Genomic DNA, 14,144 nt, shown 5'->3' with positions numbered 1-14,144 from the left:
TAATGGGATTTGCTGATGGATGGGGTGAGGAGGTAGAAGAAGATAGGATCCAAGACTGACTCCAGGACTGGACAGCTGACAGAGGTAGAGAAGGTGAGGCTCTGGGGTAGGGGAGAATGGGAGAACTGGGGGTTCCCTTGCCCAGCTGCCAGGGCACACCCTGTAGGCCTATTCCTTTAGGGCCCTTGGGAAGGCCCAGATCCTGCCCTGTAGAGCCTTGAACGAGGTTTGTGAGTGTGAGTGTGTGTGTGCACACATGTATACAAGCATATGTATGTCTGAACAACAAATAGGAACTTTACCCTCCTCAAGCCCCTCCAAGTGATTTTGCTGCTGCTGGGGTGCGCGGTGTTGATGAAAGAACTTCCCAGGAGGCACAAGTCCTGGCCTTTGTCTTGTTTCTGCTAGACTTGCTGTGAGCCCTTCTATAAAGCCCTGACTCTTTCTGGGCCTCAGCTTCTCCATCTTTAAAATGAGAGGGTTGGTCCAAACCAGAGGCTGCAAGCTGGTGGTCCAAAGGCCGAGTTCAGCTTGCAGCCTGTTCTGTCCTCATGGTGTTTGTCAAAATACCATAAAACATGGGAGATTTACTTAAAATTTTGATTCAGTCTCTTGAGATTTGGGCCTTTTTAATGTCCGTTTTATTGAAAAGTCACTTTAGGAATAAACCAAAGAGCAAAAAATACCTTTGCCCAACACAGAGCCCAATATTTCTTACCGTAAGCTGTGTTTGAAAAAATCTTATAGCTATGGAAAGGATAGTAATAATTAATAATAATAATACTTATCATTCATCTATTGCTCTGCAATTCAATGTACGATACAATCATCACTAGGAGGACCCTGTGGTGTAAATATTGTCCTATTTTACAGACAGAGAAGCTGAGGCTCAGGGCTCAGCTGAGCTGGGGACCTCTGCGAGGAAGCAGGCCCAGGGTCGGGAACTAAAAGTGGGCTGAGGGTCCAGGTGACAGGCCACCAGCTAACCTGGCAATTCTTCTAGTAGGCCTTGCTGCCCTCATGCCAGACACACTTTTCATCTGGATACTAAGGAAGGACATGGGGGTAATTTCTGGTATTTGGGGAGGCGCCTCAAAACATTCTCAGACACCATGAGGCCAGGAAGAGAGGGACTACAGCTTGGAAACTCTCTTTGCTCATGGTAGACTCTGGTTTTCCAGGGCAGAGATAAACTGTGACATGGGACCTAAAAGAAACTTCTACATATTTTCTCCTCCCTCACCTAGCCACACACTACCTATCCACCCATCCACCCACCCACTCCCCCAACCACATGTGCACCCATCCACTTACCCACTCCCCCATCCATCCATCCATCCATCCACTCACCCATCCATCCACTCATTGCTTCACATCCCTACCCATCGTGACACCCACGTAAAGAAGAAATAAATGATCCAACGGAAGATATCAACCAACCATCCAGCCATTTTATTTGTCCATGCTGTGATCCAGGCCCAGTGCTAACATTGGGGAGTTCCAGCACAGCCTAGACACCAAGGGACTCCCAGCGTGTGGGGCCATCAGGCTGTGGTCTCAGAGGTATCTGAGTTTCACCAGTGTCTGTGGGCACAGAGTTCAGAGGTGCCATCTCTTGGTGGCTCAACACAATCACCAAAGGTCCCTGTGGTCAGCCTCACACCACACCTCACCCGCAAGCAGACACACCTGGGGACCAGCAGATGCACAGAAACAAACCCACGTGCACCGCCCCCCCCCCCCGAATCTCTCAGGCCCATGGAGAGAGACACAGAGTTGGGTAGTTGCAGGAGCCCACACAATGTAGGTGCCCCAGGACCCCAGAGGTACTTGAAGGTGCAAAGTCACGTGACTACCCAAGACTACCGAGGGACACACACACACACATGCACACACACGTGCGCGCCTGTGCATGCACAGATATGCAACCAGACACATATTAGAATACCCACAGCCTCTCAGAGGAGAGCTCTGCAGGTTGGCAGGCATTGGATGTAGGAGCAGAGAGGCCTTGTCCACACCTCTCTGCCAGTCTGCCCTAGGACCCTGACATCCAGGAAGCCCTGCTGAGCCCTGCTGCTCATGGGACCCCTCACCCCAGCTTTTCTGCCCCATAACTGAGGACTGTGCCTCAGCTCTCAGAACACATGGCAATGGCAGGGGCATCCGGCTGGGGAACGGGCTCCCTGAGTTGATTTATGCCGTGTGGTGATTCATCAAGCCCTCTGATAGTCACCCAATCCCAAGGGCACAGGCCTGCCCCCCACATGGCTCACTATGAGCTCACTGCTCAGTGACCTTGCTCAAAAGGCCTAGGCTGGGGATCTGATTTCTGTCCCAGGTAATAACAATAACACCCCAACCCAGGCATCCAGGGGCCACTTCTGCCTGGTTGGCCAACAGAACTCGAGAACCCAGCTATGCAAGGGCCCCCATGGGAACCAGGCCTCGCAGCTCCTTACCCCAAAGCAAGTACCAGAATTAAGAAGAAGCACAGGCCATGGAATGATACAGGCAGACTCAATATAAATAAAATATTCATATAAAAATAGTCTCTTACAAAATATTCTCTCTTATCCAGTGGCTCACTTTCCAAAAGATGGAAACTGTTGGGAGTTTTATTAATATCTTTCCTCTCTCTCTGTATTCCAAACTGGATTCTTCTATTGGTGTAAGTTTGAGCTGGGGAGGACTAAAGGATGGAAATCGTAATCTGGGCGATGTCTCCAAATCTGGACCAGCTTAAATTTCTGGATAAGTAGCAGCAAACAGCAAAAAAATATAAACGTGTGTGTATATATATCTATATATGTATAAAGGACGTCTGCTTTTAAACATCTAGTGCTGGGGGTGGGTGGGGAGGTACTCGCAAAATCAACTAGTAGAAATATCTGCGTAAAGGATAGTTATTTACAGTTCTACTTGGCTCCTTGTCCTAGCAACAAAATTATCCCGCAAAGAAAGCAAGCGGTCCACTTTGATTGCAGAAAACGGATCCCGACGAGGTGGAAGGATTCTTTTTAATTAAATAAATTAATATTATTTTTTTATCAGAATAAATTGTTAAATATTGCTATATTGAGGCCCCTGGGTCCAGAGCTCCTGGTGCAAAAGGCTCTGCTCCAGCGGAGGAGGGCCCCCTCCCCTGGCGGCGTGTGGGGTGGGGCGGAACAGCAGTGGGTGTGGAAGAGAACAGTCCAGGGCTCTGGGGAGATCTTTCCACCGGGTGCCTGTGGGAAACCTGGGAGAGGTTTCCCCACAGCAGAAAAGACAAACTCAGCATTCCTCCCACGGATATCCTGGAAGAGACCCGCCGGGGTGACTGCAGCTGGGAAGCTGTCCCGTCCCCGCTGCGGTCTAACTTGCGGCTGGAGGTGCCCAGCCGGCCCCAAGGGCAACAAGCTGAGTCCCGGGCTCACTTGCACGTGTACACCTCGGTGCGCTCGCTGCAGGTGTTGCACTTGACGTAACAGCACCAGTGGAACTTGCAGTTGCACTGCCACACGCGGGCATACTGGTGGGTGTTGTAGCCGCGGCCACAGCACATGAGGTCGCAGCCGCTGGCCTGCGGGGCTGTCTTGTTGCAGGCGCGGCCCTGTGTGCCCACACTGCCCGTCACCGGGTCCTCCTCGCAGTAGTTGGGTGACTTCTCGATGTACACCAGGTCTGTGTCCATGGGCTTGCGGTATGACAGTGGCTTCTTGATCTTCAGGAAGGTGGGCCGCTTGTTGCGGCTGGCACGCACGGGCTCCACATGGACCGCCTCGTTGTACTTGTCCTTGAGCACGTAGCCCAGCTCCCGGAACTGCGGCAGCGTCGTCCAGCATGTCTTTGTGGTGCACGAGCCGGACACACCATGGCACTTACACTCCAGCTTCATATTTTCCTCCAGGATCTGCAGGGGTGGGTGGGGAAGAGCACAGCACCCGTCACTGCATGCACTGGCCTGGGGTGGCCCCCAGCCCAGCCCACCCTTGCCCTGCCATCCAGCCTAGCTGGCTCCCGCTTTTGTGGTTCTTTGTGGTGGGGTAACTCAGACCTGGATTCAAATCCCTCTCACCGGTGCTTCTACCTGGAGCCCACTTGCTCTCCCGGTCCCTCCCAGCTCCTATCTGGTGATTAGATTGGTGCTCAAATGCATTCAGGCCAGTCCAGGGCACACAGAGGGTTCTTTTTGACCTGGGCAGGTTTATTTTATTTTGTTTATTTATTTATGTAAGAGAGGGAGAGAATGAGTGAGCAAGGACAAGCAGGGGAGAGGCAGACGTAGTGGGGGAGGCAGACTTCTGGTTGAGAAGGGAGCACCAGGAGGGACCAGATCCCAGGACCCCAGGATCATGACCTGAGCTGAAGGCAGACGCTTAACCAACTGAGCTCCGCACCAGGTGCCCTTAGCCTGCACAGGTTTAAAATCATTTTTAAACCAACATTTAAAAACCAGCAGATAGACTTCCAGGTTCAGTTGGTTGGTTGGTTGGTTTCTGTGTTTTGACAAATAGAAAGGGCATCTGGCAACTCTAGGATGCGATTCAAAGCATTTACTAACTGGTATGACTGAGGGCAGACCTGCTGGGTGGAAAGTTGACTACACATGGCAGCGTGACAGCCCTGCTCACCGCAGCCTTTGTCAGCACTGTCACACAGCAGCGACACCTGGAGCTGCCTCCTTCACTGGCTGGTATCCCTCAACTTGCCATAGTCCCCACCTCTCCATATTGCCTCCTTGACCTCGAGCTTGTATTTTCAGAGGTCATCTGCTTGACCACTTAAGACATCTGCCAGGCACGGTGAACACCCAAAGATGGGAACCCTGGCTCTGATTTAGCCTTCCTGGGCTATGCCCCATTCCCCTGGATGTCCCTGGCAGCTTTCTCTGACCTCCAGCCTACGTGGGGTACCTCTTTTTCTGAGTTCCCAATTCCCCTCAGGCTCCCATTGCCCTAGCACTGAGACGCAGTGTTGTACAAGGAATGAAAAGCACAGAAGCTGGACCCCGGGTTTAAATCCCAGATCTAACACAAACTTGCTGTGTGCCCTCGGGCAACTTCCTTGAGTCCTCTGTGCTGCATTTTCCCCTTGTGCAAAATGGGAGTGACAATTGATATTAATTGTAATCATACAATAAAACACTTGATAGCAACAGAAAAGAATGAACTAATACACACAGGAAGAACAGATCTCTAAGATGTAATGCTGAGAGAAAGAAGTTGGATGCTGAAAAGAACATACTATGTGATTAAACAGATGTGAGGTTGAAGAACAGGGAAAGCTAATGCCTGGGTTTCATTCTTCTCTACATACTTGGACAGTGGGCCACAGATGGCCCGTAAGCCATATTTTGCTGACCCCTGCCTTGGAATATCCATGCAAGCAAAGGAGGCAACATTTACCAAACCCCCGTGGTACTTGGTATTTAGGTTGTTATTAGGCTTTGGGATTTGTTCTTTTTAAAATCTCTTCACTCCTTCCCTTCTTTCTTCTTTCTTTTTAAAAACTATATTATAGAAGGAAGTATCTTTGGAACTAAAGCTTCTCTTCCCTTATCATCATCTTCAGTCTGATTTTATCGCAGTCGACATTTATGAAGGTCCTACTGTGTACCAGACACTAGGGCGGGAAGGTACGAGTGAGCAGTTTCTGGGTCACAGTGTCTGAGCATTTTCATGGTCTCCATGTGGACTGTCAAATTTACTTGGCTTGTTATATAGTGGAAAAAAAAAAGTGGATTAATGAGTAAATACCTAAACACTTATTAATCACCTGTACACGCACTGGGCCCATGCCTCTGTAAGTGGCATCGTTGAACTCCATGAGGTTAGTATGATTCCATTTTACAGGGGTAAAAACTGAGGCTCAGCTAAGTCCTGGAGCTGGTCTGTGGGGGCATTCAGAGGCGAGGATTTTACTGCTGAGGGCTGTGAACCAACTGCTTGAACCAACTGCCGCTTACTTGCTTTGTGACCTTGGAATTGTCACACTCCCTCTCTGGGCCTCAGCTGCCGTCACTGAAACATGGAATAAAGGCAATTCCCTCTTTTCTGGCAAAAGTCAGGGTGCTGGAACAGAATCAGACATTCAAGAAATAGTCACTAGCTCTGCCTCTGGGCCTGGGCCAATACCAGTGCTGGGGATACAGAGGTGGCAAGATCTGGTTCCTGTCTCCAAGAATGGGCTTGTGTTCAGGGTCCTCCCCATCCTAAGAGCTCTGCATCCAGGAGGAGAGGACCAGAGCTTGGGTCAGTGGTCTCACTGGGAAGGGAGCACCACCCTGTTTAAACCATGGTGTCTGTAATCCGATGAGCCAGCAATGCCACAAGCATCCAGAATGTTCAGGGACAGAGCTTTCAGCTGGCTGAATGCTCTGATTCCAGGACACCTAGTGGGACAGAGCACCTCCTGGGTGAGCAGCCCCGTCAAATAACACAGATGTCCCTTTTGGACGTCAGTGAGGATATAGTTCCTAAGAGTCCAGCCTTCCTTCCTGCCTCGGCTTGAGAAGCGTGGGAAAAGAGCACAGCTCAGGGGTGTGGCGATGCGCTTGGGGGCAGGGTTAGGCAGCAGGTTCCGGCTGACTGAGATTGCAGTGTAGTCAGACATTTCGACATGGATATGCTGGGGGATAATCAGAATGGATTCTGACGCTCCTAAAGATGCAGGGCCAGGGGGGTGTGCACACATGGCATGGCGTCTCCTAACACGTGCTGACCTACGGCTCAGAAATCTCACTTCCAAGGCATATACTTGAGAGAATGAAATGCTCATGTGCACAGGAAATAGGTTCAAGGATGTTCATAGCAGCAGCATTGATGGATGTATGGAGACTGCCTAGAGTGGATTCATGGTGTCTTCGCACTGGGCACTCTCTGTATGTCCAGCGTGGTGGGATGGATAAGCTAAGAGGTGCACTCTTCGGGACCCTACAGGACAGTGACAATGAACAGCTATAGCAAAGCACACCAACAGAGGTCAAGCCCAGAAATACAGTGGGGAGGGCAAAAAGCAGTCGGAAAAGATGTCCCCGGGATGAATTCATGTATATCAAGTTCAAAGGTAGGCAAAAGTGAATTGTATGTTTCAAGGCCACCTACAGAGGGGGAAAGTACAATAAGAAGTAAAGAAATGAGGGTCACAAATACCAAGACAGTGGCTGTTTCTGGGCTGGGGTGTGAGGGACTGTGGTTGACAAAGGTCACCGGGGGCACTGATGCTTTATAATCTTTCTTTTAAATAGTACGAATGTCCCATGAGCTTTTTTGCATAGAAGCTATATGTCACAATTTATAAAAATGCAGTGGGTCCAAAAGCCACTAAGCACTAAGCTCAACATCATTTGCATCAGGCAAATGCAAATCAGAATAGCCACTTCCCACCCTCTAGGATGGCTGACAGAAGAAATACAGATATGCAAGTGTTAGTAAGAGTGTGGAGAAATGGAAACCTTGACACACCATCAGTGGGAATGTGAAATGGAGCAGCCCTGTGGTTCCCCAAAATGTGAAACACAGGGTTATCATATGGCCCAGTGCTATAGACTGAATGTTTGAGTCCACCCCCAAATTCATGTGTTGAAATCCTAGTAAGTGGAGCCTCTGGGAGGTTCTTAAGTCATGAGGATGGAGCTGTCATGAATGGGATGAATGCCTTATAAAAGAGGCTCCAGAGAGACCCCATTAGGGGTTACCCTTCCACCATGTGAGGTCACAGGAAGACCGCACTGGCTTTGAACTAGAAAGAGGGCGAGATGCTGTGTGCTTTCATCTTGGACTTCCAGCCTCCATAACTGTGAGACATAAATGTCTGTTGTTTATATGTCACCCAGTCCGTGGGACTTTGTCATAGCCTCCTAAAAAGACTAAGACACCCAGCCAGCAATTCTGCTCCTAGGTATATACTCAGGAGAAATGAAAACATAGGCCCATACAAAAACTTGTTAACCAATGTGAACAGCAGCATTCTTCATAATCATCAAAGAGCGGAAACAACCCAACTGTCCATCACCTGATGAACGGATACAGAAAACATGGCACAGGCACACACAATGGAACATTATTTGGCCACAAAAACGAATGAAGTGAGGACACACGCTACAACACGGATGGACCTTGGAAGCATCACGCTCAGTGACAGAAGCCAGACCCAAATTGTATGGCTGCATTTACATGCGATGTCCAGAAGAGGCACATCTACAGAGACAGAAGGTAGATTAGCAGTTTGGGAAGAGCCTGGGGGAAATGAGTGTCTGCTGGGGGTTACAGGTTTCTCTCCGAGATAATGAAAATACTCGAAAATTATGATGGTGGAACACATCTGAGAATATGTTAAAAAAAAAAAAAGCATGGAACTGTACACTTTATATGAGTGCCCTGGATGGTATGTGAATTATACCTTAATAGAGTGGATTCTCTTAAAAAAATCCTTGAAGGTTTTAGTGGAAAAGCAATAGGTAGTATTTTTGAGGCTGTGACACTGACTGTTTGTGTTCGGCGGATGCTGGGCCAGGACCCCCAGTGCCGAGGTCAGACTCTGGGGTCAGGCTGGGTATGGCTGCTACTCCCACTTCATGGAGCCTTCCGTTCACTGCCTCCGTACACTGCCTCCCTCTTCCTGTGAGGCCACAGCTGGCCTGAGGCCATTGCAGTATTTGTGTGGGGCCCTCATCAGATGATGTCCAGCCTGTGAACCCAGCAAACTTTGCATTTTCAGAGCCCCGGTGATTGCATTACATCTGTGCTAAGCTGTGCATAATCACAGCTGCCCTGGCCAGAACTGGCCACCCAGGCGGGCATCCGGATGGGCACCCAGCCCTCTGCCTGAGGCAGGGGACAAGAGCAGAGGAAGCAAGTGTGGGACAAAGCCACATTCTTTGCACCCCCTGACCCCACCCCACACCCCCGAAGACCAGGCTGGCTACCAGCTTCTTGGCTGTCTAGAGGGACTTCAGAGCTCCATTTCCATTGGGACAGTCTGGATTGTGATCCAGGGACATGTAGGCTCTAAGGGTTTGAAGAGTCTGCAGGCTCTAAGATGATACAACCTCTTGCACCTTCCTAGAGTTTGGCACAGAGCAGGTGCCTAGGAAATGCCCAAAGGGAAATTCACCAACAGGACACATTCAAACTATTCCATGACCAGCAGGCAGTGAGACAGAACAAACTCCCCCGAATGTTCAGGGTCTGGGAGGCCCTGCCAGGCTGGACGGAGGGGAAGTGCTGAGGATCCTGGGAGCAACTAAGATCAGGGGAGGGGCGATCAGAGGGCTTGGAGCAGCTGCAATGGACTCATGTCAATATTTTATGACCCTGATTGCACTGGTGGGTCCCAGCTTACATGGTAGCCACAGCAGCCTGCTTGGGGTCTGCTGTTTGGCCATCCTGGGATAGAGAGTTGCTTCGATGCAGCAGGAAAGTAAAGGAGAAAATAAATCTGTGAGGTTCATGGTCTGGTGTCTCAAGAGTGTCGTCTCTGGAGAACATGGAGGTCTCCCACTTCTCACCCCACCGATGGCCTGGGATCTGAACACAGCAAGGGGCCCCAGATTAGTGGGCTGGTGGTGCCGCGGGGAGGGGGTGGCTCTTTTGGGGGAGACAAGAAGCGGCTGCAATAGGGGTTCACATTTTACCTTATAAATCCTCACTCCTGTTCCTGGCCTCCACTGGCTTCCCTGCCCACTCACAATAAAATCCCACCTCGTAGCCAACACGCAGTCACAGGTGGAGAAGAGAAGGAAATATGTTCCCCTCATCAGGTAAAACTCCTGATTTTCCTGACATTCCCTCAGAGGTGGCCATTATCATCCCATTTCACAGGTGAAGAGAAAGGGAGGGACTTAAGCAAGACCGGAGTGTGAGTCTGTATGTCTTTCCAGACCACTCCCTGTGCTCCTGACCTTTGCTTCATGCCACAGGAGATAGTATAGGGCACCTAACCATTGCTACTGGTGACTGGCTGGTTGGGCCTGGTGGATATCGGTCATGGGACAGTATGAATGCAGCTGCCACCTCCAGTTAGGCCTGAACTGCGGAAGCCCTGTTGGGAGATTAGAGGGCAGGAGGGAACTCCTCCTGCTTGCTCCCCACTGGGACCCTCATTTTCATCTCCCTAGAAAGACACTGCATACCTGCCAAGGGTCGTTCCCTATTTCTTCCCTCCCCTCTGTCTCAGGCAGCCACTAAATAGTATTCTGTCTTGATGATTTTCCCATTTGAGACATTTCACATAAATGGCACCCTATAATAAGATGGCCTTTTGTGGGTCTAGTTTCCTTAATTCAGCACAGTGTTTTTTTCGTTTTTGTTTTTTAAAGATTTTATTTATTTGACAGACAGAGATGACAAGTAGGCAGAGAGGCAGGCAGAGAGAGAGGAGGAAGCAGGTTCCCTGCTGAGCAGAAGAGCCCGACGTGGGGCTCCATCCCAAGACCCTGAGATCATGACCTGAGCTGAAGGCAGAGGCTTTAACCCACTGAGCCACCCAGGTGCCCCAGCACAGTGTTTTTAAGGTCCCTCCATGTAACATGGTGTAGCTTGTACCAATACGTCTTTCTTTGTCATGACTGTGTGGCTATGCTACATGCTGTCCCCCGTCCCTCAGTTGTTGGACAGCAGCCCCTTCCTAAACACTCTATAATTTCCTAGTCTGAGTGCACCCAGTGGACTGGCCATGACTGTGATGCCAGTGGCGAGACGCGGCTCCTTTGAGGTGAGCTGAGAACGAGCCCTTTCCTCTTGACTGCCAGGCCTGTCCTTGTCTACCTCTTGGATCTGGTCTCCTGTTCTTTACCCGGCTAATCTTTACTGCCATATCAGAGGCTCAACTCAACAAGTCCGCCACCGGGTCTGTGCCCTCTGGGGGAGACTCATGCATGTGCCAAATGACACAGAGTACCTCACAGAGGGGGTTATCTGAAATATCGAAAGCCCAAGAGAATCAAAAGTTCCACCAATGGGGAATGGTTACATAAATTCTGATGATTCTCTAAACTGGAATGTCCTGCAGCTGTTAAAGAGAACAAGGCAGTTCTGTACTTACTAATGAGGGCTGATTGGCAAGAGACACGGGGAAGAGAACAAAGCAAGGTGCGGAAAACTATGCAGACCACGAGCTCACTGGTGTGAGAAGGAAAAAAATACATGCACTGGTGTTAGTAAGAACACAGAATAATCTCTCTGGAAGAATGCATGAGAAATTGGTAAGAGTGGCAACTTCCGGAGAGGGTACCCAGTGCCGGGGATTTGTGAAGACAGGAGCCTTCCTTCTCATGGGGTTGTCTTTTGTACCTTTTGAACATGCTGTCATGTCAGAAAAAAGTCACCTCCTCCACGAAGCCTGCCTTGATTGTCAGTGACTCCCTCAGGTTCTTCATGGCTATCCTGGGCTATTGATACCTGTCAACTTGGCCCTGTGAGACTGTCTACCTGTCAGCATCTCCCATCAGGCCAGTGGGTCTCTGTGGTGGACGTGGAACTATACCATTCATATGCCCCTTCAAGGGAAGTCTTGCATCCAAGCTACAGCTAGTAAGGTGCTAGCCAATTGGCTCGGGGTGGGAGGGGGCAGGAAAATAAGCCCTTTTGTACCTTGTGTAGTATTCGCTAATTTCTTCGGGAGCAATGTTCCTATCATGGCTGATTTTTAAGCTACAAGTGATTTAGCAATTGGCTCACAAATCCCTGGATTTTTAACACGGTGCCTGTGAGCCCACACGAGCGAGCCCCAGTGCATTATGGGGCCAGGAGTGCAATCAGCATGCAGTCCCCAGTGGTCAGATACTCCAGGGCCTGCCCCAGTTGCAGAACTGCAGCCTAATTGGGTGGGCTGCAGCCAGAGGCGGAGAGAGGGAGGGGTAACAGGTCTGGCCACTCTGATGGGCAGTACCTGCTCTAGAGTTCTTCCCACGGCTTTGTCTGGCCAACACTGCAGCAGAGCATCTCGGTCCAGTCCTGCTCCTCCCCTTTCCCTCGGCTGAGCCCTACTGAGTACCTGGGACCTAAAACACCATCTCAGCCTCTGCTTCTCAAGAACCCCGCCTGTGACATTCCTCGGAAATGGGGGCCAGGACATTCACCTCCACCTCCCTGGCCTCTGACAGAGAAAGCCTGGCGTGGAGACGGTACTGACCAGTAGGAAGCAGAAAGAAGGACCTAGTGCATGTCTATCCATGTTCATTCACTGACTCATTTTGCATTGAGCACTGTGTGCCATTTGGTCCATTTGGGATCACCACCACTACCAGAGACCTGGGAAGACCCTGAGGCAGGAAGATACCATCCCTGCCTTCTCTGGGCCTGCAGATCCCAGATCCCAGCTGGAAGCAGCCATGATAGCCCTCCTGAATCTAATTATAAATTAGTGTGTTCCATGAAGGAGTGGGACAGAATGCAAAGAAAAGTTTCGACCCAAGAGTAGCTGCGCTTGGGTGCAGTACCAGGAAGCTTCCCCCAAGAAGGCAAAGGCCGAGCTGGCAGCCAGAAAACAGGAGGGCTCAAACTTAGCCAAATTTAGCAGGATGGGGAAGGGGCATTTCAGACCAGGAAAGAGCACATGCCAAGGCCCTGAGGTAGGAGGGATGCGGCCTGTCCATGAGAGAAATGGGAAGGGGCCGGGGGCTGGCCACTCAGGGCAGGGAGGAGCCTGGATCACCCTCCAGCCAAGGCGTGCCACTAGGGGCCTTTCAGGCAAGGGAGTAGCAAGGTCCGAATGACACCTTTAGAGATCATTCCAGACAGAGCAGACATCAAGTTAGAGAAGGTCAGAGTGGCAGGATAGTGATATGGAAAGAAACCGTCCCCATCACACAAGCCAGAGACGACAGTGGCTCTGACATAGATGGAGGGTTTGGGAGGGAAACATGAGCAATACTTGGTGAATGATCCGTGGGGAGATTGTGGGGGTCCAGTGCAACTCACAGGCCTCCCATGGCTATGGACACTATGCACTGAAACAAGGAACCCAAAGAAGGACTAGGCTGGAGGAAGAGCATGTATTGAAGATATGATGGGGAAATTTCTGGCATAGTGAGTAACCCATAAGAGGGGTGTCTGGGGAGGCTTTTGGTGCCACTGAAATCTGTCCCTAGTCAGCATGGGTGCCCACAGGAGAGAATGTGACTGGAGTCCCAGTCAGTATTCAGTCTCTCTCACAGACTAAAGCATGTGGTTGAAACCAGCCAGAAGTGGGGTAAACACCTATAATCTTTGGTATCAAAAAAAAATTACAAAAGCACAGGATAAGATATTCTGAGAAAAACTGAAAGCTTTACATGACCACAGGTTCATTATGAGCTAATAAGCTGCTAAAAAAGCCTGAGGTCATATTAACTGAGGTCTGGTGCCCACAGTAAGGGAGGAGATTGCTATGTGATTTTCAGAACTGAGCTATGCCCTGGCAGATGGACAGAGACACAGTATGTATAGGAAAAAGGGCTGGAGACCCCATACTGAAGTAGATGGAGCTGACCAGCCTAGAGAAGGCAGTGTCTGGTTGCTCTGGTCACTGCCCCACCTGCTCTGCAGATCTGTCCTGGGACAGGGTGAGTGGGAGGGACAGTGTGTCCATCCAGAGGGCAGAACGGGGACTCCAGCTGGAGAGGAGTCACAGGATAGTAGATCCCTGGTCAGTGAGATGCCAGCCTTCCCCACCAAGCTGACCAGACCTGGATGGGGGTTGCTGGGGAAGTGATGAGCTCCCCGTCCTAGAGAGTGTGGTAGCAGCAGTTGGGGTCTGCAGTGGGGATGCCTGCAGAGGGTAGGGTGGGGCTACTCTCAATCTGCTTCTCTATCCCCCAACTCAGCTTCAAACCTATCTGGAGAGCAGGAAGGATTTTCTGCATTGCTGGAGGGAGAAAAATCAATCTCTTTCTGACAGGTCCCCCAGGAAGTGCCAACAATGTACTAGGTGCTGCCCAGAGCCCAGAATTACCCAGGACAGGATTCTTAGGCCTGGGAGGGGCCTTGGGAGAAACTTGGCTCCAGAAATTCCTTGATTCATAACACCAAATAGATACTATTGAAGCTGGCCTCCTGGGCCATGGCAGACTCTTGGGGCTGCCCAGAGGGTCTGGGGGTGAACTTCTGGGAAGCAGAAAGGGTTCTGAGGGGAGGGAGATCAGACAGTGACCTTGAACTCCCACCCAGTCCATGCTGCGT

The 14,144-nt window shown here is 50.5% G+C and overlaps 1 protein-coding gene across 1 annotated transcript in view; it reads right to left on the bottom strand.

Moving 5' to 3' along the window:
• Window positions 1–1,424: 1,424 nt before the first annotated feature.
• The window catches only part of WNT7A (Wnt family member 7A), a 60,623-nt gene continuing 47,903 nt past the window's right edge, over window positions 1,425–14,144 (bottom strand). Inside the window, exon 4 of the mRNA XM_059387923.1 lies at window positions 1,425–3,895. Within this exon, the coding sequence (XP_059243906.1) occupies window positions 3,416–3,895 (480 nt within the window). The 3' untranslated portion in view covers window positions 1,425–3,415. The remainder of the gene's footprint in view (window positions 3,896–14,144) is intronic.

This window comes from Mustela nigripes, chromosome 2, assembly GCF_022355385.1.
Source record: "Mustela nigripes isolate SB6536 chromosome 2, MUSNIG.SB6536, whole genome shotgun sequence".
Classification (NCBI taxonomy): Eukaryota; Metazoa; Chordata; class Mammalia; order Carnivora; family Mustelidae; genus Mustela; species Mustela nigripes.
Note: the sequence above shows the minus strand (reverse complement) of the source record. Positions and strands in the feature narration are given on the sequence as shown.